The 27,327-nt window shown below is 38.9% G+C and overlaps 1 protein-coding gene across 4 annotated transcripts in view; it reads right to left on the reverse strand.

The window, feature by feature from the left end:
• Window positions 1–27,327, reverse strand: part of SLC10A7 (solute carrier family 10 member 7) — a 240,384-nt gene that overhangs the window by 27,294 nt on the left and 185,763 nt on the right. For all 4 annotated transcript variants that reach the window (XM_046657382.1, XM_046657380.1, XM_046657381.1 and 1 more), the window contains 4 exons: window positions 21,085–21,168; window positions 11,654–11,819; window positions 10,298–10,349; window positions 1,931–2,004 (listed from right to left, as the gene is read on the reverse strand). In XM_046657382.1, coding sequence (XP_046513338.1) covers window positions 1,931–2,004; window positions 10,298–10,349; window positions 11,654–11,819; window positions 21,085–21,168 — 376 coding nt within the window. The remainder of the gene's footprint in view (window positions 1–1,930; window positions 2,005–10,297; window positions 10,350–11,653; window positions 11,820–21,084; window positions 21,169–27,327) is intronic.

The following is a 27,327-nucleotide window of genomic DNA, read 5'->3' on the forward strand; positions in this document are numbered from 1 at the left end:
AGTGGGCAGGTATTTTTCTCATAGAAAAGAAAAGAATACTGATCATGCTGCAGCATGCTTCTTGGGTAGAACTCTTTGTTCAACACAGCCGGCTCCAGCACAGAAGAACATCATGGAGAAACAAAAAAAGTCATTTTGGTTTTCCTGACAAAAGCAAACCCCTAGGGGTGGGTCGGGTTTAAAAGCCCATTGCAAAAAAGCGTGTATCTGGTGTAGCCATGGTTCAGCACCTGCTCTGAAAACATGGGATCATTTGATTCCTAACTCTGGACATCTGAGGCATCTGGTGGCACCCCTCTCTGGACCCTACATTTATAACAGCCCCTTACTTTTAGGGAACCTGGAACATAAGAAATTACACCCATAATAACCACATGGGAAAAAAGTTAAAGATGCTTTGTTTGAGATCAACAACTGAACCACACTTGTTACACGAAAATCTACAAGACAGAGGTCAGGGGACTGGAACCCTGGAAATGCCCACACAGTCATAACTAATATAGCTAATAATAATTAGCAACAATAGCTATTGCTTAAAGAGTATCTGCTGTGTGCCAGGCAGCATACCAAGCTCCTTAGGTGGCTATCTCATTTAGTCCACAGCAATCTCTATATAGTGCAATTATTGCACACATTCTGTCATGTACTGACTACCTATTATGTACAAATACTGTGCTAAGTACTAAACAAATTTTATGTTTAATCCTTACAATAACCTTACAAAGTACATATTATTCTGCCCCATTTTACAGATGAGAACGCAAGGGTTCAGGGAGGTGAACTGAAGTGATTTGTCCAGGGTCACAAAAGAAGGATTAGAAAGTGGCTTCCAAAGCTCGTTCAACTCAATTTGATGATGATTAAGAGAAAACCAAACAAACGTACTGCAATGTATGGAGAGCATATGTATAATTTATTCAAGGAAGCTGAAGCCCTAGATAACAACTGTTCCGTAAGGAGTTTGTCCAATTTCTAAACCATTTTCCAAACTTGCTAAGACTGACAATAGCCTCTATCAGACAAATATGTAGGGGTTAGTAAAAACATAAAATGTCTTAGTTTTCAAGTTTATAGACGGAACTTCTTTAACATGAGGCAAACTTAGGGCAACGTCATGATTCTTCATTTCTCTTAACATGCCAAAAAGTAAAGAAATTTTTAATATGAGTTTTTACCACAGTGTCCCTACGACCCCATGGAGTTTGTGAATGATGCAAATTTCAATAAAGTTTCTGATTATTTAATTACTTTTAATGACTAAAAACATGGATTCCAGATGTCTGGACAGGTTATTGGGATAATGCCACTAAAATGGATAAAGCTAAGTAGTAAACAGCATGCTTTTTTTCTCGATCTATTTTTCTCTGTTAAATAAGTACTTATTTCACTTTAGGTGCTAATCAGATTGAGTTAATGATAACTATAATGTGTTTATGGAAATAACATAACATTCTGAAATGAACTTCAACCTAATATCAATATCAAATTAGAATAATAACATTATTTCCACCTTGCTTCAAGCTTCCAGAATAAGTTAACCTTTTCAGGGGCAACTCTAGAGAGCCTTCCAAAGCGGAGTTTTCGCCCATTCCTTTTTCAGATGCAGTTCCCTGTGCCCTCTCTCCCCCCGCCCCCCCCCCAGCTTTTAACATTAACATTCTATGTTGAAAACGTTTTATGAGAATCAAAAACCTAATCACAAATCAAGCTAAACCCTACATTATTAAATTTAGGCCCTCAAAAACTGGTTCAGTCAAATAACGGTATTCCAAAGCAAAGACCCATCCTCACTTTGCTACTGTTCTTTATCTAACAGAGTGGACAGTACCCATTCCATTTAATTTGAAGAGTTACTTGAATTTCAAAATCATTACGATGTAACTATCTAAAGGGAATATTAAGTTGGTTTTTAAGTCTGTGAATCACTTACCCAGCGTGAGGGATTTGTGTGTAGAACAGAAAATGATAGCCACAGTGTCTGCTGGTGTGAAGCCCGAATTATTCCTAGGGGCAAAAAAAGTGTTTTATAAATACTTTTATAAAAAAACCCATTTAACACATCCTAAATCAAATGTAGTACCTACCTTCATGTTAACATCCCTTTGATGTTAACCTGGTGACAGAAGTAATTCTGTGCCCAAACGTACAGAAATGTCTAAATTTCTTTTTAGAGAGTCACTTTTGAGACATTTATCCATGAAAAGGAGACAGTTTTAAAAATTTGTGGTGGGGGTCTCCTGAGATCATATATGTAATCAGCCAGTGGTGCAGGACTTTAAGGAAATCATGCAGCAAGGAACTCTGTTAGCAAGTCACTAGGTTATCACTTGATATTAACCCAGTGGCTTGAAGGGGTTAACGTATCTCCAAAACTGTTCCCCTCAAGGAGCAACATATCCTTTTGGCAGCAAACACAGCCTTTTGAGGAATACATGGTATGAACAAAAATCTAACATCACACGTTTTAGTAAAAAATAATATCACTCTTTGAGCATTTACTGTGTATCAAGTACTCCTCTAAGGTCTTTCCATGTAAAGACAACAACCCCATAAAGCAGGTGATACAACATCCCTATTTACAGATGAGAAAACTGAGGTACACCAAAGTTGTGTAACCTACTCAGGGCCCCATAGCTAGTAAGTGACAGAGCCAGGATTTAGATCAAGCCTGGCTCCTGCGTCTATGCTTTTAACTGCTCTGTTCTACTATTGTTATAGAATATGTTAAGCTTAGAAAAAATCTCGCTTAGTTAAAATCCATTAAATCTCACGGAGGTCAGTTCTGGTGACTATCACATTCGGATTTCCTCTTTTAGATTATAAAGATTTAGAGAGCCAGGAGCCAAAAAGGTTAGAAATGTAATTATTATTGTGTCCTTGATTTGTTGGAAATTGTTCCTTCCTGCAGAATCAGGGTTTGAAGATATGGTGAGTCTATTCCTTGCCTGTCCTAAACTCAGACAAGAGCATTAGCAAAGGAAAAATGCTCTAAAACCCGATTGCAGGTATATAGTTGCAGATACGACAATCTATCCAATTTGTAAGAACCTCTAAAGAAAGAGATCCCACCATTTGCCTCAGTAACCTCATCCTCATATATAACTTTCACTGGGAGAAAAATCTTCCCTGAATGGATCCCACATCTGTTTTCTTTGGTATATACTCACTGGAGGGGAGAAAGGCCTTCTCCCCCTCCTCTTCCACAGCTCTGTGCACATGTTAAGAGAATATTTAAGTTGCCCTTTGGTCTTCTCTCCTTTGAAAGGTCACCTATGTCATGCTTCCTAATCAGTCTCACCTCCAGCTCTTTTTTGATAACAACTTCCCAAACTGAATTTTTGATGTCTCACCTCAGTTAAGAATCCCCTACAGCTGTGTATCACTTAAGAATAAGATTGCCTTACTCTTCCCATATTTTATTCTCATATTTATATTGTGATACTATTCTTGTTTCTTAAACATTGCACTATATGGCTGACACATTCCTTGACCCCTTTATTTGTCATGTAGGCCTAATGTGGAAGCAGCTATGTAAGGTTCTGTAAAGGCATGGATGAACGGAGTATAGATATGTACTTTGTAAAAGAGAAAGAGATTGAGAATGAGAGAGAGTGAGTGAGTTTTGGCACCAAAGAGAAGGATTATCTCAAGCTCGGCAGGGGACTGGGGGATGATGACGGAGCACACAGACAACCTTCTTGGAGGACATAATAAATGAGCTGAGCTTTAAAGAGCATGGTTAGACACATGAGATGTGTATCTGAGGGAAGGGATAGTGAAACTGAAGTGTGGGAGTGCGGGGGTGCTGTTGGCAAAGAGCAGATTCTTCAGGCTGACTTGTGTGCAGGGACACTGGCACGTGACCAGGAGTGTGGACTTGATAAGATGATAGAAGGGGAACAGCTGAAGGACTTGGGAGAGTACAGTGACATGACTGGACCTGTTCTTAAGGAGGAGTAATCACACAGCACGGTGCATGACTGAAGATGATGAGGCCAGGCAGGAAGCAGAAAGCTCTAAGGCCTGAAGAACCACAGTGCAGGCAGGAGATGGTGGTAAGAGACATGAAGATAGAATTTAAAAACTTGTCAACTGTTAACCTCTATGAAAGATCCCCTCCCAACACTTAAGAGCACAGGCTTTGGGGGCAAATGAACTTGAATTTAAATTCAGACCATCCTTTTGCTTATATACAAAAGAGGGATAATATTGCCTGCCTCTTAGGGTCACTGTGAGGATAAATGCCTATGTTTGGTAAGGATTTGGCACATTGCAAGTGTTTATTTAATACAGCCTAGTCAACATTTTTATTGTTATTGTTGATTTGAGAGAGGAGGAAGAATTAAAGAGAAATCAGAAGCTCTGAGCATATATATATGAGCATTAAGGCATGAATGGAAATACGGAATGGGAGAAGAGGCCAATGGGGTTTGGGGAGGAGGCCTAGGAGCTGATGTTTAAACGTACTGAATTTGTAGTAGTGAGAGGGGACGGTGTTTTCAAGAAATCTGCTAAAGAGAAGAAAAGAGTCATGGGAGATTTTAACATGATATATAGAGAGTGAGGATGCAGCAGGTAGAAACAACTGATGAAACCAGGTCCCCAAACAAAGCTGAGAGGACGAGACTGAGGGTGTCAGCCTGAGAGGGGAATTCCCTACAGTCTGTGAGCTGGAAACAAAAGGACGTAAGGTGAATAAACATACAGAAATTTTTCAGGTGGAGAACGGGAAAGTGGAGGCAACTTATATCAGAGACTGTATTTTCTTTGTAAAGCGTGAGACACTTCACTCATCCACAGAGTCTGAGGTAATACTGAGGCCCGGGAACATGAGATATTAGAAAAGCCTGAAATGGGCAGATTGGAGAATATGATCCACAGTCAATTCACAATGAATAAGAAACTTCTACAGGAATGGATGCCCACCTGTGCTTGTAGCACATGTAACATAACCAACTGGCCTAGTTTTGGGCTGTTCTCCAGCAATGCCTGTGGTGTCAGTAACACTACAAAGGCCTTTTTGCCCTTTTGCTGACCTTGTTTATAAGCAACTGTTGCTGCATCTGGATTTATGCAGTTTGATTTTCTTCCAAGAGAGTCTGGCAAGACACCTCTCCTTTAGTGAACTCTATTCTGCTTGATATCTTGCTCTTTCCCAGAGTATAGGACATTTCCAATGTGTCAAAATCTCTGGCCAAAAAGGCTGTGATTTCATCTGGTGCTGGCTGCCATTTGTTCGAGCAGCACTTAGCGTGTAGCTGAACAGGATCTTTGCAAGAATGCTCACTTGTCCTCTGTTTCAGGTAAGGAGACTGAAGCTGGGCCTGCACTGGGAGGCTTCTGGCCTGATTTGAATTGAAACGTTGCCCTATCATTCTATTGGCACAAAGCCTGTCAGTCGGGAGAGAGGATCAGGACATAAAAATGGAATGTTCAAGGTCAAAAACGATATTTCCCCTAAACAGCACTGACTTATATTCTACCTATAAAGTAAGAGACTCTTCTACAGCATGGATCTCGGGGAAAGCCAATAGAGCAGATGCTCACTTAACCCTCCATTCAAAATGAGGATGACGATGACGATGAATGACCACAGCAGTAAACATTTATGGAGCACTTTTCTAAGCACTTTGCTTCCAGTACTTCTTCCTTCTTCGAACAGCCTTATAGGGTAGATAATATTATTGCCTCGCTTTTTCCACAGACGGAACTTGCAGCACCAAGAGGTTAAACAACTTGCTTAAAGCCACGCAACTAGTAAGTAGGCTGCCCTAACTCTTGGAAGTAAGTTTGCCTTCTGAGAAGGAAATTATAAAAAAGTAAAACAAAAACAAAAACCACCACACAATTTAGTGGACGAGAGCAGCTATCTTGGGAAGAGACCCTCCCTCAGCCATGCTATGTCAAAAGGTGGCTTCATGGTGGAAAGTCATGACAACACACAGGAAACAAAGTGTCCTGGACATTATATTTAAGTGGTAATAACTGTAATTATTTTCAGTGATTAACATCTCTATTGTGTCTGCTCACATTCTTGAAAGGAATCACATTATTATTTATTTTCTAACTCTACCTTATCTCTTTTTAATATTGATTTTCTTTTTATCCTGTTTTTATAATTCTTTTGATCACTTTGGCTTCCCTTGAGATGTTTATTTCCTTTTCTTCCCAACTGGCCTTTTTATTATCTCTTACAAAGCTTTCAATCAGTGTTTTCCACATAATATTTATTTTGCCTTCCTTTGCAGTACCCACAAAGGAAAACATGTCAGAAGGTTTTACTGGTAGAATCACGGAATGTGGAGCAGAAAGGGTCCTCTGAGAGAGTTCCATCCAAGCCCACAGTTTTTAGAGGAGGAAACTTCCATGTGAGTACTTTCCTTTGTTAACCTATGTACCTGTGTTTTGTCTTTGCTCATTTTAGGAGAAGACCTCGTCTGTCGTCAGCTGTGTGGCACTAAACAAGGTACCCAGCGCTCTGTGGCTTAACTGCCTCATCTCCGAAATGGTATGGAGACTCACCGTTAATAATAATGCCCTCTTCCTTCCCACCCTCCCTTCTCTCTCTCCCAGCCTTCATGCTGCCCTCCTTCCCTCTCAGGGCTATAGTGAAAGGCCCATTGAGAAATCTGCTTGAAAATGTACTGATAAGCATTAAAACACCTACACAAATACTTGAATCTTTGTTTTCTTTTCTTAACGGTTTCTGTTGTCACTCCAGTGACAGGTTTCTATTACTCTAGTTCTCAGCTTGCCAAACTGTCTTTTATATTTTTTTTAAAGGCTCCCAATTACTACTTTCTTTTTCTAAGCTTTTTCAACATTTTTTTAAAACTTTGACAGCTTCTCAAAGTTGCATAAAGCTTGGGTCACTATGGACAGCTGACTCTTGGTTTAATGAATCAACTCATTTCCTAGCAACTGTGACAGAGAAACGACAAAAAGAATGTATTACAAAGCTGGAAACGCTAATTCCCTTACTTTCATAATTAGTTTTTGAAATATAAACTATTTTGATATAATAAATAAATATTCTACAGTAGCTAACATTTAATGAGCACTTACTAGATGCTAGGTATTATGCTGAGGGCTTTATGTGCATATTATTTAATTCTCCAAATGACTCCAAATGAGATAGGTATTATTACTATTTCCACTTTACAAATGAGGAAAGTGACAAAGTTATTAAATAGGATTGAAAGCCAAGTCCATTTGATTCCAGAGTTGGAGTTTTAACCCTGACACTATTCTGTAGACAGATAAATGAGAACACAGAGTAATAACTCTCAAATGTATTTTAAGTACTCAAAGTAGAAGAGATTCACATGCCACACACTAGAATGGTAACATGTCAGGTCAGTAAATCTAAGAAATGTTAATCAAGCAAGTGGAGTGTTGCAGGAAAGTAGAATTTTCTAGGCTGGGTCTCTCCTGGTTTATGCTGAACTTCCATCATCAGAGGTCAGCGGCATGCTGTACAAAAAAAGACATACTGATTTCCATGCTGAGATTTTTGTCTCTTGATATCTGGATTGGTTTTAGATTCACTGAATCGGTAAGAAAAAGATTAAAAAAACCCCCAAAACCACAGGCCAATTTCACAAATTTTAAATAGGAAGGAATAAAAAGTAGGAAAACAAAACGAAACTCAACAGAGTATAAACCAATGGGTCCTAGTTCAAACTCTTGCTATCTTTGACTAATTTGTGTATGTATGTGTTAATTTGAAGAATCCAGTTAAACACTCTCTACAAATTCCCTAACCAAAACAAGTATATGAACTTTAAAAGTAATTGAAGTAGTTTAGTGCAGTGGAAAAAGAATGGGCAAATGCTTTTGGAAATGTCAAATGGAAATGGATTTCAATTCTATATGTACTATTTGCCATCTGTTATTAAACTACTAAAATCTGATTTTAAACTAAATTAACCACTCTAAGGATGGGTTCTCATCTGCAAAATAGCAACAAAAATGCATAGCATCATAGTCTTTGCTGTCAAACTTACATGAAGTAACACAGGCACAATCCCGTGCACAGAGCCTGGCACAGAGGAGGGTTCAATCAATGCTGGTATTTTTAATTCCTCCAGTAAAATCCTCAGGCACTATGGGGTCTCTCAGCATGAAAAAAATGTGAAAACCATCTTCTAAACTCTGTCTAGTTGAAAAATCCCCAAATTTTAATGGAATATTTTGGGGCTACACAACCATTACCCAAGAGCATGGTTATAGCCACTCCATATTCTGTTGTTTATCAAAGCATACGCCTGTCTGACAGTGGGCCAAGCAAGTTCAGAATGCGACAAAACTTCAGTGAAGGCAGAATAAGGCAGAATAGAAGGGTCTCGAAACCATGAGAGCTTATGAAAGTCCAGTCTACTCCATGATGAAAATTCTCAATTTTAATTCAACTAGTTGTGATGCCCCGTCCCCTGTCTACAGCAATCCCAATAGTGGCTATTCTGCGCTTTTCAAGGAATTTTTCAGTCACTGACAGGATATCTGTATCCTACCTACTCTGAGAGGATAGGCTGGGTGGGTCTGATTATTACTTCTGCCACAAGGACCAGCAAACAGCCGGTGAAAGGCAAACATCTTTTCTAAGGTGACATAACAAGCCATTTACAAAAAGAACTTTAAAATAGCTCCTACTCTCAGACTTACACAATTAAGCCACATTTTCTCTGTGACTTAATGGCTCCAGGCTTTACTCTGACTTGATAAATCACAACCACAAGCTCGGGAAAATGCTTCAAATTACTCCAATCGATAAGTTTTTATTGATTGTTTACAGTCAGGCTCGTGTCAGACCAAGTGCTATAAGAGCCAAGCGCCTAATGTGGGGCCTGAACCATCCACTGCTCCGACACTGTTTCAGACCTCAGAAACAACCCAGGCCCTTTCCCTTGTGGCAACTCATTGCCGTCACCTGGTGTTCAAGGGCCTGGCAATCTGGTCCAAGCTTCCTGTTCCAGTTACTATTATTGTTTTTAATCTTCCTCTACTCCTATTGTCCCACCGTGTCTTGTTTTTTTGGTGAGTGTGTGTCCACATTTGAATTATTGTTTCTTCTCCCACCGAGAACCCTCTCTCTGCATCTGTTTGTTGAACAATTAACCATTCTTTATGATTCATGTCAAATCCCATCTCTTCATGAAGCCTTGCTCCACCACTCTCTTTGAAAATGCTTTCTTCTTTGAATTGACTGCAGGATGACTTACTGTATCACCTAGAGGACATTTAATTATCAGTGCATATACCTAGTCTATGAACTCATGCAGGATTGGAATCATCTCTTATTTGTGGTATTCACTATAACTTTCTCATACCAAAGGCTTAGGTAATATCCGTTGAATGTATAACCCTAGTAGAAGAAGTTGCACTGGAGGTGAGCTTTTAAGAACAGGAAAGATGAACTAGAACATGGAGACCAATTTAGACACAGGATAGCCTAAGCCAGGTACAGAAATGAGAATGCATGAGGTTCCTCTGGGGAACAGCAGAGACTTTTACCTCAACCTAAAGCTTAGACAGCATGAATATTAGTCTTGGTTCACTTAGCCCCCCAAAATGAACCTCATTCTGCAGGCACTAGATAACCATTGAAGATCTCTGAACAAGAGAGCTATTATCAGAACTCTGAGTTATTGGAGGCAGTAGGAGATGCATAAGAAAATTTCAGCCTAGAAATGAAGATACCAGTAAGATATCCATTGCAATAGTCTAGGGAGAAAAGAGGCAACAAGAGCCTGAATTAGGGAAGTGGCTTTGGGAGCACAAAAAATATTACACAGGTAGAATCAAGACATGTTAAAAACAAAAATGCGAAGGATTCCAGTTTAAGTAATTCTGCAGATAGTGGTTCCATTAAAAATAAAGAAAGAAATGAGAGAGAAAGATGAAGTGCTGGGAAAAAAGATTAATTCCATCTTGAATATCTTGAGTCTGAGGTCTTGTTAAGACAGTCAGGTGAAGATATCTAGATGGAAAGTGATAAGTAGTGCTGGAACTCAGGAAAAATGTTGGAATGGAAGGTCTAACTTGCAAATCATCAGCAGGAAGCTGACAGCTCGAGCCAGTAGAATGGAGGAGGGTGGCTAAGCACATGATGTGAATAGATGAGACAAGGGCCGAGAATAGATCCTTTGGTAATGTCTACAACTCGAGGGTGGCAGGAGCAAGATGGAATGGTCAGGAGACAGGAGAAAAGCAATAACAGTATAGTGACATAGAAGCCAAGTAAAGAGCGTGATTTGTCATTTAAGAAACTAACAATAAGAGATACCAAATCACTTACCTTGTTGAAAAGATGAAGGTTAAAAGCATAAAACTCAGCTGAATAGAAAATACTGAAGAAAAAAAAGATTGAATCTAAATTAGTACTGTAAAAGCACATTTACTGGTATGCTTAGTTTTATCTGAAACTAATGGGAACTCAAATAGAAAAAGAAACAAATGAATACACAAACATACATTGCCCTAAACTGATAGAATCATTTAAATTGATGGGACCCAACTTGTTCTTATTGACGACATCCCCAGATATAATCTATGATATCTATTACTCAGGGCAAGTCTAAAACTCTCTTTGATTTAAGATTTGGTTATTTAATTTGCTCAATTTAGAAACAGCTGGTTTATACTATAAATATTTATAGCAAATAGCGTAAATGTGGTAGCACAAAACACATATCTTGGAATAACTCATGTTGATATTAATGACAAAAGATTCTTTGATATTACAATTACTAAAAGTTGTCTTTGGTATTACAGCATGAATAGAACAAAAGGTTGATTTTTGAGCCTAGCAGTTAGTCATGCATTGCTTAACGAACAATGGGGATATTTCTGAGACATGCATCCTTACTACCTTAGGTGATTTCATTCTTGTGTGAACATCATAGAGTCTACTTACACAAACCTAGATGGGATAGCCTACTACAAAACTAGGCTATATGGTGCTAATCTCTGGGACCACCATCATATATGTGGTCCATCACTGACGGAAGCATCATTACGCAGCATACTTGTACTTGGATTTCATAGTCTGCTGCTTCTTACAATGAAATAATATTACACTGGGTATATTTTAATAGAAAAGATGATGTAAAGTCACATTTTAGCCAATGCAGCCAGTTATTATAATTATAAAATAATAGTATCATACAGTATAAATCCTACTCAATTCACAAAAACGGATAAGATTAGCTTGAAGTTATAGTAAAAGAAATTGGCAAAAAAGTGCTCAATCTAACATTTGAACGTGACAGATACTATGCCTTCTTTCATCTGGCATCAACTACTGTAAGTCAAAAATAAAAAACAAAGGAGATTAAGTCATTAGTGCATAACTGATGTATTTTCAAAGAACAGATACAAAGGAGATCTCGTCAAGATGGCGGCATGAGCAGACTTTGAACTCGTCTCCTCCCATGAACAAAACCAGGTTACAACTACTTTTGGATAAATTACGCTGGAGAGAAAACTAAAGAACAGATACACATGATAAAATCACTGAGTACATATAATATGATACTAAGTATTCTTTTCTAATCAAATGGACATTCGAAATGAATTTAGGGAACACAAATCGCTACACTTTCCTATTGAGGAGACTGAGGGGATAGGAAGGATATCCCATCGTCCAACTTACTTATGAACAGTATGAGAATGAGGCTGAATTTATCCAGGTCAATATTTGGGTTAGAGAACGTGTCACAGAATGTCGTGTAGATGATCATGAGGAGCACACTGCTGCTGATAGCACCAAAAGGCGGTTTCTTTCTTTCAAGCCAATCCTTGATGTATCTTCGGACAATCTGAAATACAGAGATCAACAGGTTGCCTCTTTTCAGAGAGAGAGGGAGTTGAATTGGGCATTGCAAAGTGATTCTGACAGCAGAAAGACATAAAGGAAAGAGAATAATTTGGATGATGGCCACAGTGGATTTCAAAGCTTCCCTGCCACACCACTCTTCTTCTGGGGAATTTAACATTTGTAGTGCAACTTCCACTGGTGTCCATAATGAGAGTCATATTTTCAACTGCATTCAAATCCATCCTTAATCATGCCAAATGCTCTTTGCTAGCTGTCACTGAGACATGCCCATTAAGCCTCCCCAAAGTTTACCTCCTCTGCTGATCCTAATGGATGTGTGTAATTATCATAGTCCCCTCTGCCTCAACAGACAATTCCAAGTGCAACTTTGGGAATCTTAAAAATCTGACATCTTTAAGAATTTCAAGACGGTAGATAATCGAAAGTGATCCATGGAACATATTAATATTTAAAATGCTAGCAATGCACCAGAAGTTTTTAATTAAATTATAACTCATGCTTGAAAAGCAAAAGTGCATGTGTTGTGGGAGTTTAAATAATTCAAACTCTGAATATCTAGAGTTTTTGTGAATCCAAAGACAAATGCCATTTGCATGCTTTTAGAATCCTAGAATTAACACTTAAAAATGAATAAACCTGTCCTAACTTTTCTACAAAAGGATGAGTGAAATACAAAGTTGTATAGCAATCCTCTCTTATTTTAAAATCAAATTAGATATTTAAAATCAGCACAGTCTGAACACTGGTGATAACTTTTGTTTCGTTATAAAAGTGAACCACTCTATTTAAAACCTTTCACTTTTGAAAGAAGCTGAATGAACCCTATAATAAGGACTATAGCTGAGACATATTAAGTTTTGAGTCACTCATTATCCTACATAATTGAACACGAGATTTCACAACAGGCTGAATTACCATGATCCATTAGCAATAATGAGGTCAGGGGACTTCTGACAAGGCTGATGGGGTTCTATCATCATCTACTCTGTCACTAAAAAGACTTAATTCGCAACGGAGCATACCTTCACAGATACTCAAGAACAAAATAAACTACTCTCAAGAGAGCCTTTGAACAAATGGCTATCGGATCAACTCCATCCACTCTCAAGGACTCAGTAACTGAAATAACAGTGTTATTAAAGGGAGTCCTGGCAGAATGCTGAAGTTGGTTCAAGGTATAGGTCCAATCCCTTGAAGGTTGGGTGGGGTGGGAATGAGGAGAAAGAGTGTTTTATATATATAAATAAATGGTGGTTAAATATGTTTAAAAAGTAGATCTTGTAATTAAAGTCACAGCTGGATTTATTGAAAAAAATATATATTTTCTTGGTAGAAGTGATCTCAAACCATAGTAATTTATCACTGTTCATTTCTTTCCTTAAAGTAAAACGTAGTGAGGTATAGAGAAATAAGAGCAGCTCTGTCACACAGTGTTAGGCACTGATGTATTAGAATACAAGTTTTGGATAATGATACTCAAGTACCCAGATGGCCTCATGTTCAGATATGTCACTGTGGGGGTAGCTGCTTATTAGAAGGCTGCAGAGAGACTTCATTTAAAAGGTCATTTCATAATCTATGTGTTTGGTAGCATCAAGCTGGTAGTTGCCCAAATTTAATGAAACTCAACTCCTTTAGGAAATAAAATAAGTGGAAATTTCATGGAGTTATTGAAATTGATGCTGTCCTCCAATCCTGTTTTAAAATTCAGTGGTTAAAAACACAAAAGTCCTCTCTCTGCAATTGGTTATAGAATGTGTGATCTCAATTTCAAAAGTAAAAGTATCTTCTTCTTCCACCACCATCGACCTCTCTGACAAAATAAACAAATAAACATGAATGAGGTATAACTTGGAATTCAATGCCATTTTAAAAACGAGGACAAATCTCTAAACATCAATCAACTTTAACTTGACTTAGTCGACCTAATTACCTCTTTCTTCATTACAAAGTACTCTGAATCTCATAATATAGTAGTATTCTTTTAATATGGCAAGCAACATGGGCTCCTGAGTCCTGCATCTTGCTAGCCAAAATGCCACAATGCCTTTCTTCTAACCACATCAACGTGTTCATGCTGGATACTGAGTCTCGATAAAGAAAACAGCTAGAAAGTTGGAAACTGGACAGACCCACAAGGGAAATAATAACCCTAGGGGAAAACGATTGTCTTTTACTGTTTTTAGCTTATAGTGATATATATCTCTGATTTCTAAGTAAACGATTTTATAACTTGCCAGGCTCCATAGAGCTTTTCCATCTTCTTCTAAAATCAAATTCACAAAGCAGCTGCTTTTATACTGTGGAGCTAGAAAATTGTTAAAATGTTTCATGTACTACCTGGTGAAGTAGTGTTGCTATGCCTCAAAGATGTGCTTTGGACATAAACTCTAGGAAACTTTGTCTTCTCCTGGTTCAGCTGCTTACACTTTTGACACAATCATTCTCCATTTGTCAAGAATCACATCATTTTTAAATTCTCCAAACTTCCTTACCTTAAGAAATGTTTAATAACCTTATAGGAAACAAGATTTTGCTATGGATAGATCAACACAACCTGATATAGAAGCCTCAGAATTCTCTCTTGGGAAAATGAAAAAAAAAACCAACTCGAGATGAGATGGGAAAAGGCATTCTGGGGAGGTGGCCAGCTGTGGCTTTCTTTAGAATCTATACTAATTCAGCTGCCCACATAGCTCACAGAAACTTAGGTATTCAAAATTAAATGACAAGTCCTCATTAACTTGTTCGCTTTTCCCTATGGAGAGAGGAGGAAAAAAAATCTTCCACAGGAAGCTTTTATTGTCTTACGTTCTACATTTTAATTTTCTTTGTTTTACATTAAGGACCAGGAAAGGTTAAAGGGAAACTTAAATTCGCATCCCTGTACTTCTAACAACCTGAGTCATATATCAATTATTGCATGACCTCCAAGCTGGAAACCTGGAAAAGTAACACGTCTTGGGTGAAGAATGTTGATATATCGAGATAACTGAGAAGTGTAATATCCATCATTTTAGTTTTCTTCATTTTTTTTCAGGGTACTTTCTTGCTGTTTTCTTTCTACTCTGTCTTTACATTTATAAATTGATTTCTGAGTGGGGATATATGACGGATAATTTTTCATGTTAAGTCTGAATTTTAACATATATTTTTCTTCAAGGTGGCTTTAGACTGTTTCTTCAACTTTTATCCTCTATTCCAATGAATCCATATATTCTCATAAACTGTTTTGTTTCTTCATTAATATTCTGTTGAAATGTATAGTCGGGGATATGAAATCAAATCCAATGTATATAACACTTTTCTTTAAAAGTATTTTTTATTAAATACTGAGTAAATTCAAAATAATATCTGTACACTTTCTAAAAAAGCATAAACAATAATAATAAATGGATCATTAAGTATCCATCATCTACTCAACTTTTTGAAAATTCTTTCCCACTATTATTTAATTTCATTCACATGAGAAAGGTCATGCCGATATTATCCTGCTCAGTCTACAGTTGAAAACAAAGGCACAGAGAACCCAAACAACTTGCATAAAATGTTAAAAAGCTAGTCAAGTTGGGGCTGGCCCCGTGGCCGAGTGGTTAAGTTCACACGCTCCACTGCAGGCGGCCCGGTGTTTCGTGGGTTCGTGGGCGTGGACATGACACTGCTCGTCAAGCCATGCTGAGGCGGCGTCCCACATGCCACAACTCAAGGACCCACAATGAAGAATATACAACTATGTACCGGGGGGCTTTGGGGAGAAAAAGGAAAAAAATAAAATCTTTAAAAAAAAGAAAGCTAGTCAAGTGGATGAGCAGGAACAGACCTCTATCTCCTGAGGGAACAACAGCATACTGTTTAATGTACAGACTTTGGAACTTCCCACTCTGTGATCTTCCCTGTGCCTCATCTGTAAAATGGACATAATAGTAGCTGTACCGAGAATTACATAATTAAATAAATATAAAATGCTTTAGAACCCAGGCCTGTACATGGTAAATAATGGCTATTCTTACTTTCAAGTACCAGGTTGGTGATGTTTCTATCACAACACTGTTTACCAGTATATCCCAATGCATAATGTAACAGCTAGTCTTCTCTCAAAGCAATTCAAGTGAAGCAATGAAAACAGTTCATATCTAATATAATTTTATAAGTGCAAAATTTTACTAGCATTAATAACATTAACTTCTGCTTTTGCTGAAGACTAAAATGAAAAGCAATCTCAAATTGTGAAACAAATCACTAATGCCAGACCAGAGAATGCATGAATGATAAATGATAGACACGCTTTTTTATTATTCATTTATAGAAAAAAAGTGGGGTTTAGTGTGCTGTTCTGAAAAATACTTTTCAAAGGTGGTGGAAATTCTATTTTATTACATTTATTCATAAATCTCTCAAATATAATGCATAAAATAAGTATTTGTCACAAGCACTTAGATGTATTGAAGGGTTTATCAGAAAAGGAGAAGAAATATTACAATAACCCACATTTTATTTCTTTCTAGAATTGACAGAAGAAGCAATCCCTCAACCAACTATGGAGAGACTAATCTTATCTCACAGAGCCACAGCATCTTTGAGCTGGAAGATATTAAACTCTTTGTTCTACAAATGAAGAAGGTGAGGCCTACAAGTTGCGTGTATAGGCAGGCGGTAGCATATCACAGTCAGTCAATAATGAGTTCAACAAAAAGAAGTATTGCATGGGAAAAACACAGAAAATTAAAATAAAACTCACTCTCAGAAATACAAATAAAAATCTGAATGATGAAGTTTTATCATCACTAAAAGATTAAGGAAAATATTTTCAGCTCACCTTTCCCGGTCTTTTTCTTCTCCCTCTACTACCACTGATTATTTAAAAGGTTATGATAAAATTTCATTTTAAAAGATGCATACAAAAATCTAGAGAAACATCCATTTTCATAACGTGGCACCTCTAGTTATAACTGAGAAATGAGGCTACCTTGCCTGGCATCTATTTCCTTACTATGTAAGTAGTCCCTATGAGCACTTCTAACAAGGTCCTCAAAGATCACCTCACAAAGTTTAGGTGAGTCAATCGATTACAAATAAAAACAGAGATAAAAGAGCAGACAAGGTCCCTGGTCTCATGGAGTTTATATCCCAGTTTGGGGAGATAAATAAAAAGTAACAACAACAAACAAATAAACTAGAAGTGGACAATGATCCATACTAAGTAGAGGTTTAAACTGGATGATATTGATAGTGACCGAGTGGCTTCTGGGTAGGCCCTGGAGGAGGGTCAGGAAAGGTCTTTCTGAAGAGGTGAAAGGTGAGGCGTTCCAGGCAGAAGGAACAGCCAGTGCAAAGGTTCTAAGGCGGGATCAAGGCTGGCATGTCTGAGAAACAGAAGCAAGGTCAGTGAGACTGAGTGTAATGGGCAGGTGGGAGAATGTTAGGAGAAGTAAAAGGGACTTGAAAATAGAGGACGGGGTAGAATAATCCTATAAGGAAGTAGAGCAGGATTTCTGGGAAGTGTTGAGTGACATTTTAAATTTCAGGTCATGAATTTAAAACAAGATGAGACCAATTATGTGTTTCTATCTAGCAAAGAGGGAGATCTAGGGAAAATGGCTGCTGGGAGCTCTGTGAGGGTAAATTCAGAGTTTTCTTCAGCCAATCTTTTCACATAGCTCACAACCTACTGCTGAGTATGCTATTAAATATACTAGAGTCTCTGCTTCTAGGACGCTTACAGATAAATTATAATCTCTCTTGACAAATATTATGAATCAAGTACCATGGGAGAGCTGGAGTTTAGTCGAGGCCAGGGGAGTCTGAGCAGGTCCACTGCACATCAGAGGGCATCTCGGTACTGAGTCTTAAGGAATGAGCAGGAGTTTGCTGGCTGAAAAGATGGGAACAATAAGATGAAAGGCATGAAGCAATGAGGGGTGTGGTCAGGAGAGGGAGCAGTGCGCACACAGCCTGGCAGCAGAGACACGTATATGAAGGGGGTGGTAGGAGGCGACTCTGGAGAGCAGGCTGGGGCCAAACAGTGAAGGGCTTGTGGGCCATACAGGCGTGGGCAACAGGGAGCCCAGAGGGAAGTTTTTAAGGAGAAGAATAACATAATCTGATTTGTTTTTTAGGACTACCCTGGAAGCAGTAAAGACGTTAGATAGGAATTGGAAGAGACAGCACAGAGACAGGTTTGGGAGGTGCAATCATTCAGATAAGAGATGACGAAGGTGTGGTACCCTCTCTGGCAGGGTCAATGAGGCCACAGATGCCAGATCTGAAAGATTTCTGAGGCAGAAATGGTGACCTTTATGGGGCCAGCCTGGTGGCGCAGTGGTTAAATTTGCACATTTCGTTTCGGTGGCCTGGGGTTTGCCAGTTCGGATCCTGGGTGCAGACATGGCACAGCATGTCAGGCCATGCTGTGGCAGGTGTCCCACATATAAGTAGTGGAAGATGGCCACAGATGCTAGCTCAGGGCCAGCCTTTCTCAGCAAAAAGAGGAGGATTGGTGGCAGATGTTAGTTCAGGGCTAATCTTCTTATTCTTCTTCAAAAAAAATGGTGGCACTTAGTGACTGCCTGCACGTAAGGGAGTAAGGCTGTAAAGAGAAGCAGGAGGCAAAGTGGTTTCTAGAAGTGGAGACGGGGGTGTGAGTGTTAATTCCTAAGACAAGAACACAAGAGGGGGGCAAGTAAATGCAAATATAAAGGTTTTTCTCTTTGAAAAAAGCCATTACAGTAGTTTGGTACTAGAGTACTTTTCAAAAACCACTTACGTTACTTTTTGACTACCTTGACTGTTTTATAATTTACCGTAATACTTTACTACTTGGGCACACAAAGGATAAGCACTCTAACAATTCATTGTTCTCTCTGGATAAAAAGTCTTAATTACATAAATTATATGACCCTATATATTAACAAAAACCATTGAATAGCTTAGACAAAGGTTTTTTTTGTCCACATGTCTTAAGCCAAACATTTATTATTAACAGAGATATTTCCAAGATCCAAGAGAAGAAGGTATGCACCCCAGATTATTATATGGAATTATTTTCAGAACCAAGAAAATAAGTACGGGTTTAAACTAATACTCTGCACAGCTGAAACCGTGGATAGAGCTGAGAAGGGCAAGGAGACTCTGTTATGCCTCTCTAAGACACAGCGTTTCCCTTATTGATCACAGAATTCCTCTCACTCATTCACTCCCTCACGCACTCATTCCATACATAGTTACCGGGTGCCTGTGGTCTGGGTATGTAACAGAAACAAAACAAATATGGGTCCTGTACTCATGAAGGTGCCAGTCTAATGGGGGAGACAGTCAACAAGCAAGCAAAAGATAAACACACACTGTGACAAACGCCAAGATAGGAATCGAACAAGGTGCTGCAGTAAAGAATAGCCAGGGAAACACACTTCAGATAGGTGGTTCAAAGAAGACAGGAACTAAAGAGTCACACGAGCAATGAGTTGGGGTGGGAGGGTGGGTAGAAAGACATTCTAAAGAGAAAAATTAAGCAGGAATTAAGAAAAAGCCAGGGAGGGTACAGTATAGGAAATGTGGCAAAGAGGTTAGCGAGGTAGGCAGGGGACATGATGTTTATTCAGAAGACCTGTTATGTGAGCAGCACTGTGGAAGAAGTATTTTTTCAAGTATCATTCTATATTTAATTAAATAGTTTTCTCTGAGTGCCTTTAAATCCTCCCCTTTTACCCTAAATTTAGTCCCTTTTCTAAGTATAAAATTAAAAAAAAAATGAGTGCATGAGTAGTGGATGCTGTGGTGTGCCACCCAGATCCATCTCTTCAGGAATGAGGTGCTTATTCCCACATCTGCAGGGCATGTCATACGACTGAAAGACGTCAGCTGCGTTCCTCTTCGGGAACTGTTTTCAGCTCAGCTGAGTTCCTCTTTGCGAACTGCTGCCAAGAGAACAGACTCACCCAAGGCCATACCTCTCACGGGGAGTGGGATCTAACGCCTGGTCAGTGAAGAGTAGAGAGACCAGGCGCTCTTGTCTCAGGCAGGACAACTCTGAGGGGTCATGCCACTTGAGGTCTTTGCTGGGATGGCATCACAGTTCAACTCTTCCCTCAACCCAACCGACTTTTTTCACTCTCCCAAAGGTGTTGATCCTAAGGGTACTCCCCGATAAACTTCGTGCATGGAAACCTCTGACCCAGTCTGTTTCCCAGAGAACATAATCTAAGGCAGCATGTACACATTACATGTTTATACATACATAATTTTTTATAGTTGATATTTCAAAGACTTGCTTCCTGCTTAGTATTTACAGGGAATTTGAAAGTGATGATGATGATAGAAGCTCTAGACCACTTACCTGTGTCAGGCTCTATGATGACAGGAACTTTGTATGCATCCATATTGCACTTAACCCTCCCAACAACCCTTTAAGATAGGTACTATTACATATTATACAATTTGATCAATTACGAACCTGGACCCAGGGACATTAAAGGACTTGCCCAAGCTCACACAGCAAATAAAAGGTAGAACTAAGAACTAGAGTCTAGTTGCTCTCAAACCAACATCTGTGCTCTTAACTATCTTAATAAACTATTTTCCTCAGACTCACTCATTTTAGCAGTACATTAAATTCTGTTCTCCATTACTGTGGCTACCTATGATTTAAATAACAACAGTCTTGTTTCTAAGTTTATATGCTTACAGTTAAATTATACGCTTATTATTAACTTGCAAGAAGTTAAAATAGAAGATTTTCTTCTACTAGTCTAATTCAATGAGAATGATAAAGGACACTAAATTTTCTAAGATCTAATTTTGAGAGCTAATAAGATTAAATGTTTATTTTATCAATTACACAATCACAAATATGACCACCACTGTTGGAGGAGTCTGTGAAGCAGCCAGCCAAAGACAGATGCTTGTTCTCAACAATGGTCAGAAATGCTGAGACTTTATGGGAAGTTGCAGAATAAGGTAATTATCTGCTAGATGTTTCCAAGCTAGCTACACAGCTACAAAAAAGGGAAAATATATTAAAAAATCAAGATTCTGTGCAATTGTCCCTATATATAGCTGTCTGTAAAGCAGATTGATATTAATTAGAAAAATAAACAGATGAGAATATTGTGATTGATGAAACCCTGTGTTTCACAGTCTTATATTTTCATTTAACTGTCTCTTGCTCTGTCTTTTCTCTCAACTGTCTTGACATTACATAAGAATTCACAATTTGATCTATGAAGAACAGAATGAATTAGAGACCTTACCTGTCCAATAATGAGAGGAACCACAACAGTCATAAAAAGCTGAGAAAAAATAGACGTAAAAGGCACAGAAGAGGATGAGCCAAGCTGTAAAACAAGAATATAAGAGTAGTTAGAATTACTTTGAATCAGTTATCAAATATTGCTGTTAATTAAATAATACAATAAATGAATTCTCTCAAATGCACCAAAAATTTGCTAGCTATATACAAACAAAGCCAAGTGAAGTTACCTTTAATTTTCTAAGTTTAACACAAAATAGACTGTTAAGTAGTTTAATACATAATTTTGGGGCGTGACTAAGATTGACGAAAAATAACTATCGTTTTGCAATGAACTTAAATTGCTTATTATTAAATACATTTCTAAACAGTAAAGTCGTTCTGTGTTCATATTGTCTATAATCATATGGAATGATATTTCACCTATTCTTACAGTTTACGGGAGTTCTATTTCACCTGTCTGCAAATACTTGACACAAACCAGTATGCCTCATTATTCTCTTATCAAGATAATACATATATTTTTCTTTGTGAAGAAGATTGGTCCTGGGCTAACACCTGTTGAGCTAACATCTGTGCCAACCTTCCTCTATTTTTTTTTTTTATGTGGGATGCCACCACATCACGGCTTGATGAGTGGTGCTAGGTCTGCACCCAGGATCTGAACCTGCGAACCCCAGGCTGCTGAACCAGAGGGCGCAAACTTAACGACAATGCCACCAGTCGGCCCCCAGGATATTTTTATTTAGGCAAATGAAATAGTTTCTAACTTTCCTACTCCTTCAAAACAAAGGCAACGAGTCTTATATCTTTTAAAATTTATTCTGACCCCAAATCTAGGAAATGGGAAATCCTGAAACATAACTTATTTTTCAACTTAAAATTTCAATATACCTCTTCTAAATTTGTATGTCTTAACACTGTTCATAATTCCTATTTTTCTTCCCTCCTCATTTTTTGGATCTTTCTTTGCTAATGATTGCAATCTCAGCTTCGTGAAGATTCTATTGCCAGCAGCAGCAGATAGTGTTTCTCTATGAACACAGTCACACACTCACATTAGCCTCAACCACCAAGAACTGCCGTTTTCTTATTAACTTTCCAATGGTTTTCAAAACCTCCTTTGGTTTTCAAACCGCTCTGGACAAATGATAGCCTGTTCCATAGATGGTATCTATGAGTCCCTTTTGCAACCAGGTTCTCCCAAACCATCAACAATGATCTCCCTGGCCCTTGGAATTTACTTCACCTTTTCCCTGCAGACCAACCTTCAATTTTCATATTTACCTAAGTTTAGTTAAACTTGAAAATACCTTTTGGAAAATAATTTTTATGAAAGACACTGAGGTGATAAGGACTGAGGGCGTAGAATGTTAAATAAAACAAATAAAAAATTTAGATAAATGAAGTCAATAGCTCAGAATGAAAAGATGTGGGATCAGTGTTTTCACTGATTTCTGATATCTGCATGAACTCGCTTACCAAAATCCTTTCTGCATTCTACAAAATTTGTCCCCCATCCTCAGCCCCAATCTATGTGTGCCCAAAATGTCAAGAATGTATGTCCTGCTCCTCAGTGGCCTGTATTCATTTAATACTAGCTTCAACACTGACCACTGGCTGTCAGTTTAACCCATAAAAATTGTAGCCTCTAGCCTTTACCCTCCATAACCAATATAAACTAAAGAAATAAAGAAAGACAAGGAGAAAAAGTAAAACTGGTGAAGAATACATGGATTCGTGGTGCGTCAAATGTTACATCACTGTTAGATGTTCCTTTTTATGCAAAGCCAACGTATTAAAAGCTAATAATTATACCCTATTTTAGAGCACCTATGTCCTTGAAGTGCAAGGTATTTCACCAACATGTTCTCTCCACAAATATTAACCCTAAGAATGCTCCTGGGGCAAGAATTGAAATAAAGAAAATATATATTTTACAGAGAAATTGAGGCAATGGATGAAAAAAAAAACTTTAAGAAACAAAGTTTTCAAATTCAAAAACATCTAGCTCAATGCTTTATCCAGAAGGTTCACAACATCTGGAGAGAGGCAGTAGGATTCAGGGTGAGAACCTTCAAGGAAAAGGTATCAATTCCTGCCTGGAATCTCATGAGTGATCTCCCCTATCCCTGTTCCTCCTTCAATCTCAAGTTTATTAACTTATTTAATGAGGTTTAAACATGTTTTAATGAATAACCATGTCAAGCCATATTCCCTCTGTCAGCCCAGGGCTTACCCAGGACATGGCACAGAGAATGACTGCAGACAAATAAAGCTGTGCAGAATGAAGAAATGAAGTAACGTATAAATATGAGATGCTAAAAAGTGACAAACTGTTATTCAAAATCATATCCATGTTTTTTCTAAAGTTAAAAAAACAGGAAACTTAAGTATATCTAAAAACCTCTTATTATGTGGTATTCTATAATCACTTGGCATTGTTTTCTTACTGCTTGTTTATCACTAGTGACACAATTAATTCTTATGTGCGCCTAGAAACAAAGGGCATCTGGTCATGATAAGAACTGTGTGAATAAAGGACACACGCGCACGTGTGTAAAAAGCAGGGTGAGGGCAGCCTGTGCGTGTTCTCTGCCCTCTGTTCTCCTCCCTTAGCTCCTTAATGCTCCTCTAGAGGGGAAGGCCTAAAACTGATAGAATCCTAACCCTGAAAGAGAATTAGAGTCCCATTCCCTCTTGTAAAGATGTGAAAACCGAGGTCCAGAGAGAAGTGGCTTGTAATTACTACCTCTAGTACCTGCATTATGATGTGCAATTGGCTGTGCTTCTCAGACCTATTCAAGCAACTCTTTAGCCAAATCTGCTCTGTGATCCTAGTTCTCCTACACTGGGGAGGCCTGTTTGTGTAACCACAAAGTGTTGCTGCAGAGCAGTAAACTCAGAGACCACACGGAGAGAAAAGTGGAAACATTACTTCACTTATTAAGTTAAATTTGGGAGTTACTTTTACTCCCTATCTAAGGATTGAATTTGGAAATAAGAGAAGTAAAGGAAAATGCATTTCAACTTTGGTTTTAAAGAATATTATGTGTTTAAATTTCTTCATCCATCACATAATAGACTATTCGCATGTTCAATGTTTGGAAGCCTCATGTTCCTGGAAGACAGTAGAAAGGGGTGTGGGGTGAGGGGGTGGGTGTCTACAATCTCCAAGGTCCCTCTGTCCTCTAAAAGGCCTATGATCTCTGAGCCATTTGATTAGGAACACAAGTTAGACCACCCCTCCTCCAGGGCTTTGTCAGATCAGAGGCCAGAGTAAGTTAGCCAGGGATGTAATTAACTGGGTACGCGAAGCCAGACTAGGTACATTGGGGATGCTGGGGAGGAAATCCTGCAGGAGGTTCCCTTAGAAGTGGCTTTGAAAGGAAGGAAACCTCAGTGCTGGGGTCTAATTTGGCACAAGTCCTTTCTTTTGAATTGGCCACCAGACCTGTCGCTGTGGTCAGTGTGAAGATGCAGAGGTCCTCCTGGGGAAGTTTCAGATGCTATGAAGTATGCCCTGGCTTCCAGAAGAAAGAAGAGTGAGCATCTGGCACAGGGCAGCATATGAGAACATGACTAGAAAAGATCCAATCATTTCGTATGCAGAGTTGATTTTAACTAAAACGGAAAGAAATATGCTGCCTGGATATTTGGTTCTTCACTTTTTAATGAGGAACCTGTTATAGTTTCTATTGTAAAAACCAACGCGTTTATAAGAGGCATCAATAATTCATACATTTGGATAAAGTTGCAAGTTCAGGATAAGCTTGTATCAAGCAAGTGCTCTGGTCCTCAATGAGCTACAGAGATTTAGAGGGAAGAGGTCTCACACGGCTAACCCATGCTTTCAGATATGGCATGTTAAATAAACAATCCAATGAACATAGGGGTGCAAGTATCTTTATGCCTTTGTGTTTTCAAGTTCTCTGGATAAATACCCAGCAGTGGGATAGCTGGATCATATGGTAGATCTATCCCTAATTTTCTGAGGATACTCCACACTGCTTTCCATAGTGGTTGCACCGTCTGCACTCCCACAATAGCCAAGACATGGAAGCAACCTAGGTGCTCATCAAGGGATGAATGGATAAAGAAGATGTGGTACCTATACACAATGGAATACTACTCAGCCATAAGAAATGATGAAATTCGGCCATTTGCGACAACATGGATGGACCCTGAAGGTATTATGCTGAGTAAAATAAGTCAGAGGGAGAAAGTCAAATTCCATAAGATCTCACTCATGAGTAGAAGATAAAAACAACGACAAACAAACACATAGCATTGGAGATTGGATTGGTGGTTACCATAGGGGAAGGGGGGATGGGGGAGGGCAAAAGGGGTGATTAGGTTCACATGTGAGGGGATGGACTCTAATTAGTTTTTGGGTGGTGAACATGATGTAACCTACACAGAATTCGAAATATATTATGATGTATATCTGGAAAAAAACAAACAAACAATCCAGTCATCGGCTAATTTCTTGCAGGAATATAGTGCTTTAAAGCAGAAGGAGTGCTTTCAAAATTAGGTTTATTTGTTTTAATATCTTATGCTGAGAAGAAACAATTCAGTGAAAATCAAATATGTGGGAATTTAGGACCTTTGTGTTCAATCATTCAAATTGTTACTGGTCATCCTGCAAGCCAGGGGCATGTTCCAGGTGCTGGGGATCTAACTGTGAACAAAGCACAAAACCCCTCCTCTCTAGCTTTTCAAAAGTTTAAAAGTTGAGGTCTGGGGCTGGCCCAGTGGCACAGTGGTAAAGTTCACATGTTCCGCTTTGGCGGCCCGGGGTTCGCCATTCGGATCCAGGGTGCAGACATGGCACTGCTTGGCAAGCCATTCTGTGGTAGGCGTCCCACATATAAAGTGGAGGAAGATGGGCATGGATGTGAGCTCAGGACCAGTCTTCCTCAGCAAAAAGAGGAAGATTGGCAGCAGTTGTTAGCTCAGGGCTAATCTTCCTCAAAAAAAAAAAAAAAGTCAGGGGGGAGGTCTGCATGCTAGTTTACCCATCACCAAGTGCACATGTGGTCCTTTCTATGGAATGTCTTTCCCCTTTGTTTATAACTGGAAAAGTTCTAGTCTTTTTCTAAGACTTAGTTCAAACGTCACCTCTTTAGGTATTCTTTCCAAACTCTCCCCCCAAAATGCAGACTTGGCTGCCCTCCCACTCTTGTGGCTCTGTTTCCATTGTACCTCTCAGAATCCTCGGTTGCTCTTGTCTACAAATCCACCTCTCACATAGACTGTATGTTCCTGAAGGTTAGGGACAGGGTCTTATTCATGTTTATATTCCCAGTGCCCGGCAGAATGACTACATTTTACATCTAGGACAGTGGTTCTCAAACTTTAGCACATCAGAAGCATCTGCAGGGCTTCTGAAAACACAGATTGCTTGGGCCCACCTTCAGAGTTTGGTTCAGAACACTGGGGAGAAGGTGGGGGAGGATACTGAGAGTTTGCATTTCTTTCTTTCTTTCTTTCTTTTTTTTAAGGAAGATTAGCCCTGAGCTAACTACTGCCAATCCTCCTCTTTTTGCTGAGGAAGACTGGCTCTGAGCTAACATCTGTGCCCATCTTCCTCTACTTTATATGTGGGACGCCTACCACAGCATGCCTTGCCAAGCAGTGCCATGTCTGCACCCGGGATCTGAACCCGCGAACCCTGGGCCACCGAAGTGGAACATGTGAACTTAACTGCTGCACCACCGGGCCAGCCCTGAGAGTTTGCATTTCTAATAAGGCCCCAGGTAATGCTGATGCTGCTGAGCTAGGGTTCACACTTGGAGAACCACTAATCTAGTATATAGTAAATGCTCAACAAATGTGAGTTCAATTAATGAATGCACACAATACATACGTAGAAAAAGAGGCTTGACAATGTTTTCTTTTCTTTTTGTTCTTCCAAATACAAGTAAGCTGCAAAGGCCTACTTACTTCACAGATCCAAGAAAGATCAGTAGCCTGGCCTCCTAACCAACTGTCTCCTATAATTTCAATAATGGCAACATTTACTGAGCACTTTCTATGTGCCAGACACCGCTCTAAATGCTTAATGTGTGTTGAATAATGTAATGCTCACAGCAACCCCTTCAGGTAGGTCTTATTAGTTCCCCCATTTTCACATGAGGCAGCAGTGGCACAGATCAGTTAAACAAGTTGGACAAAGCTCACCATAGCTAGAAAGTGACAGAGCCAGGATCTAAACCCAGAAGTGTGCCTCCGCAGCCCT

The sequence above is a fragment of the Equus quagga genome, chromosome 3 (genome assembly GCF_021613505.1).
Source record: "Equus quagga isolate Etosha38 chromosome 3, UCLA_HA_Equagga_1.0, whole genome shotgun sequence".
Lineage (NCBI taxonomy): Eukaryota > Metazoa > Chordata > Mammalia > Perissodactyla > Equidae > Equus > Equus quagga.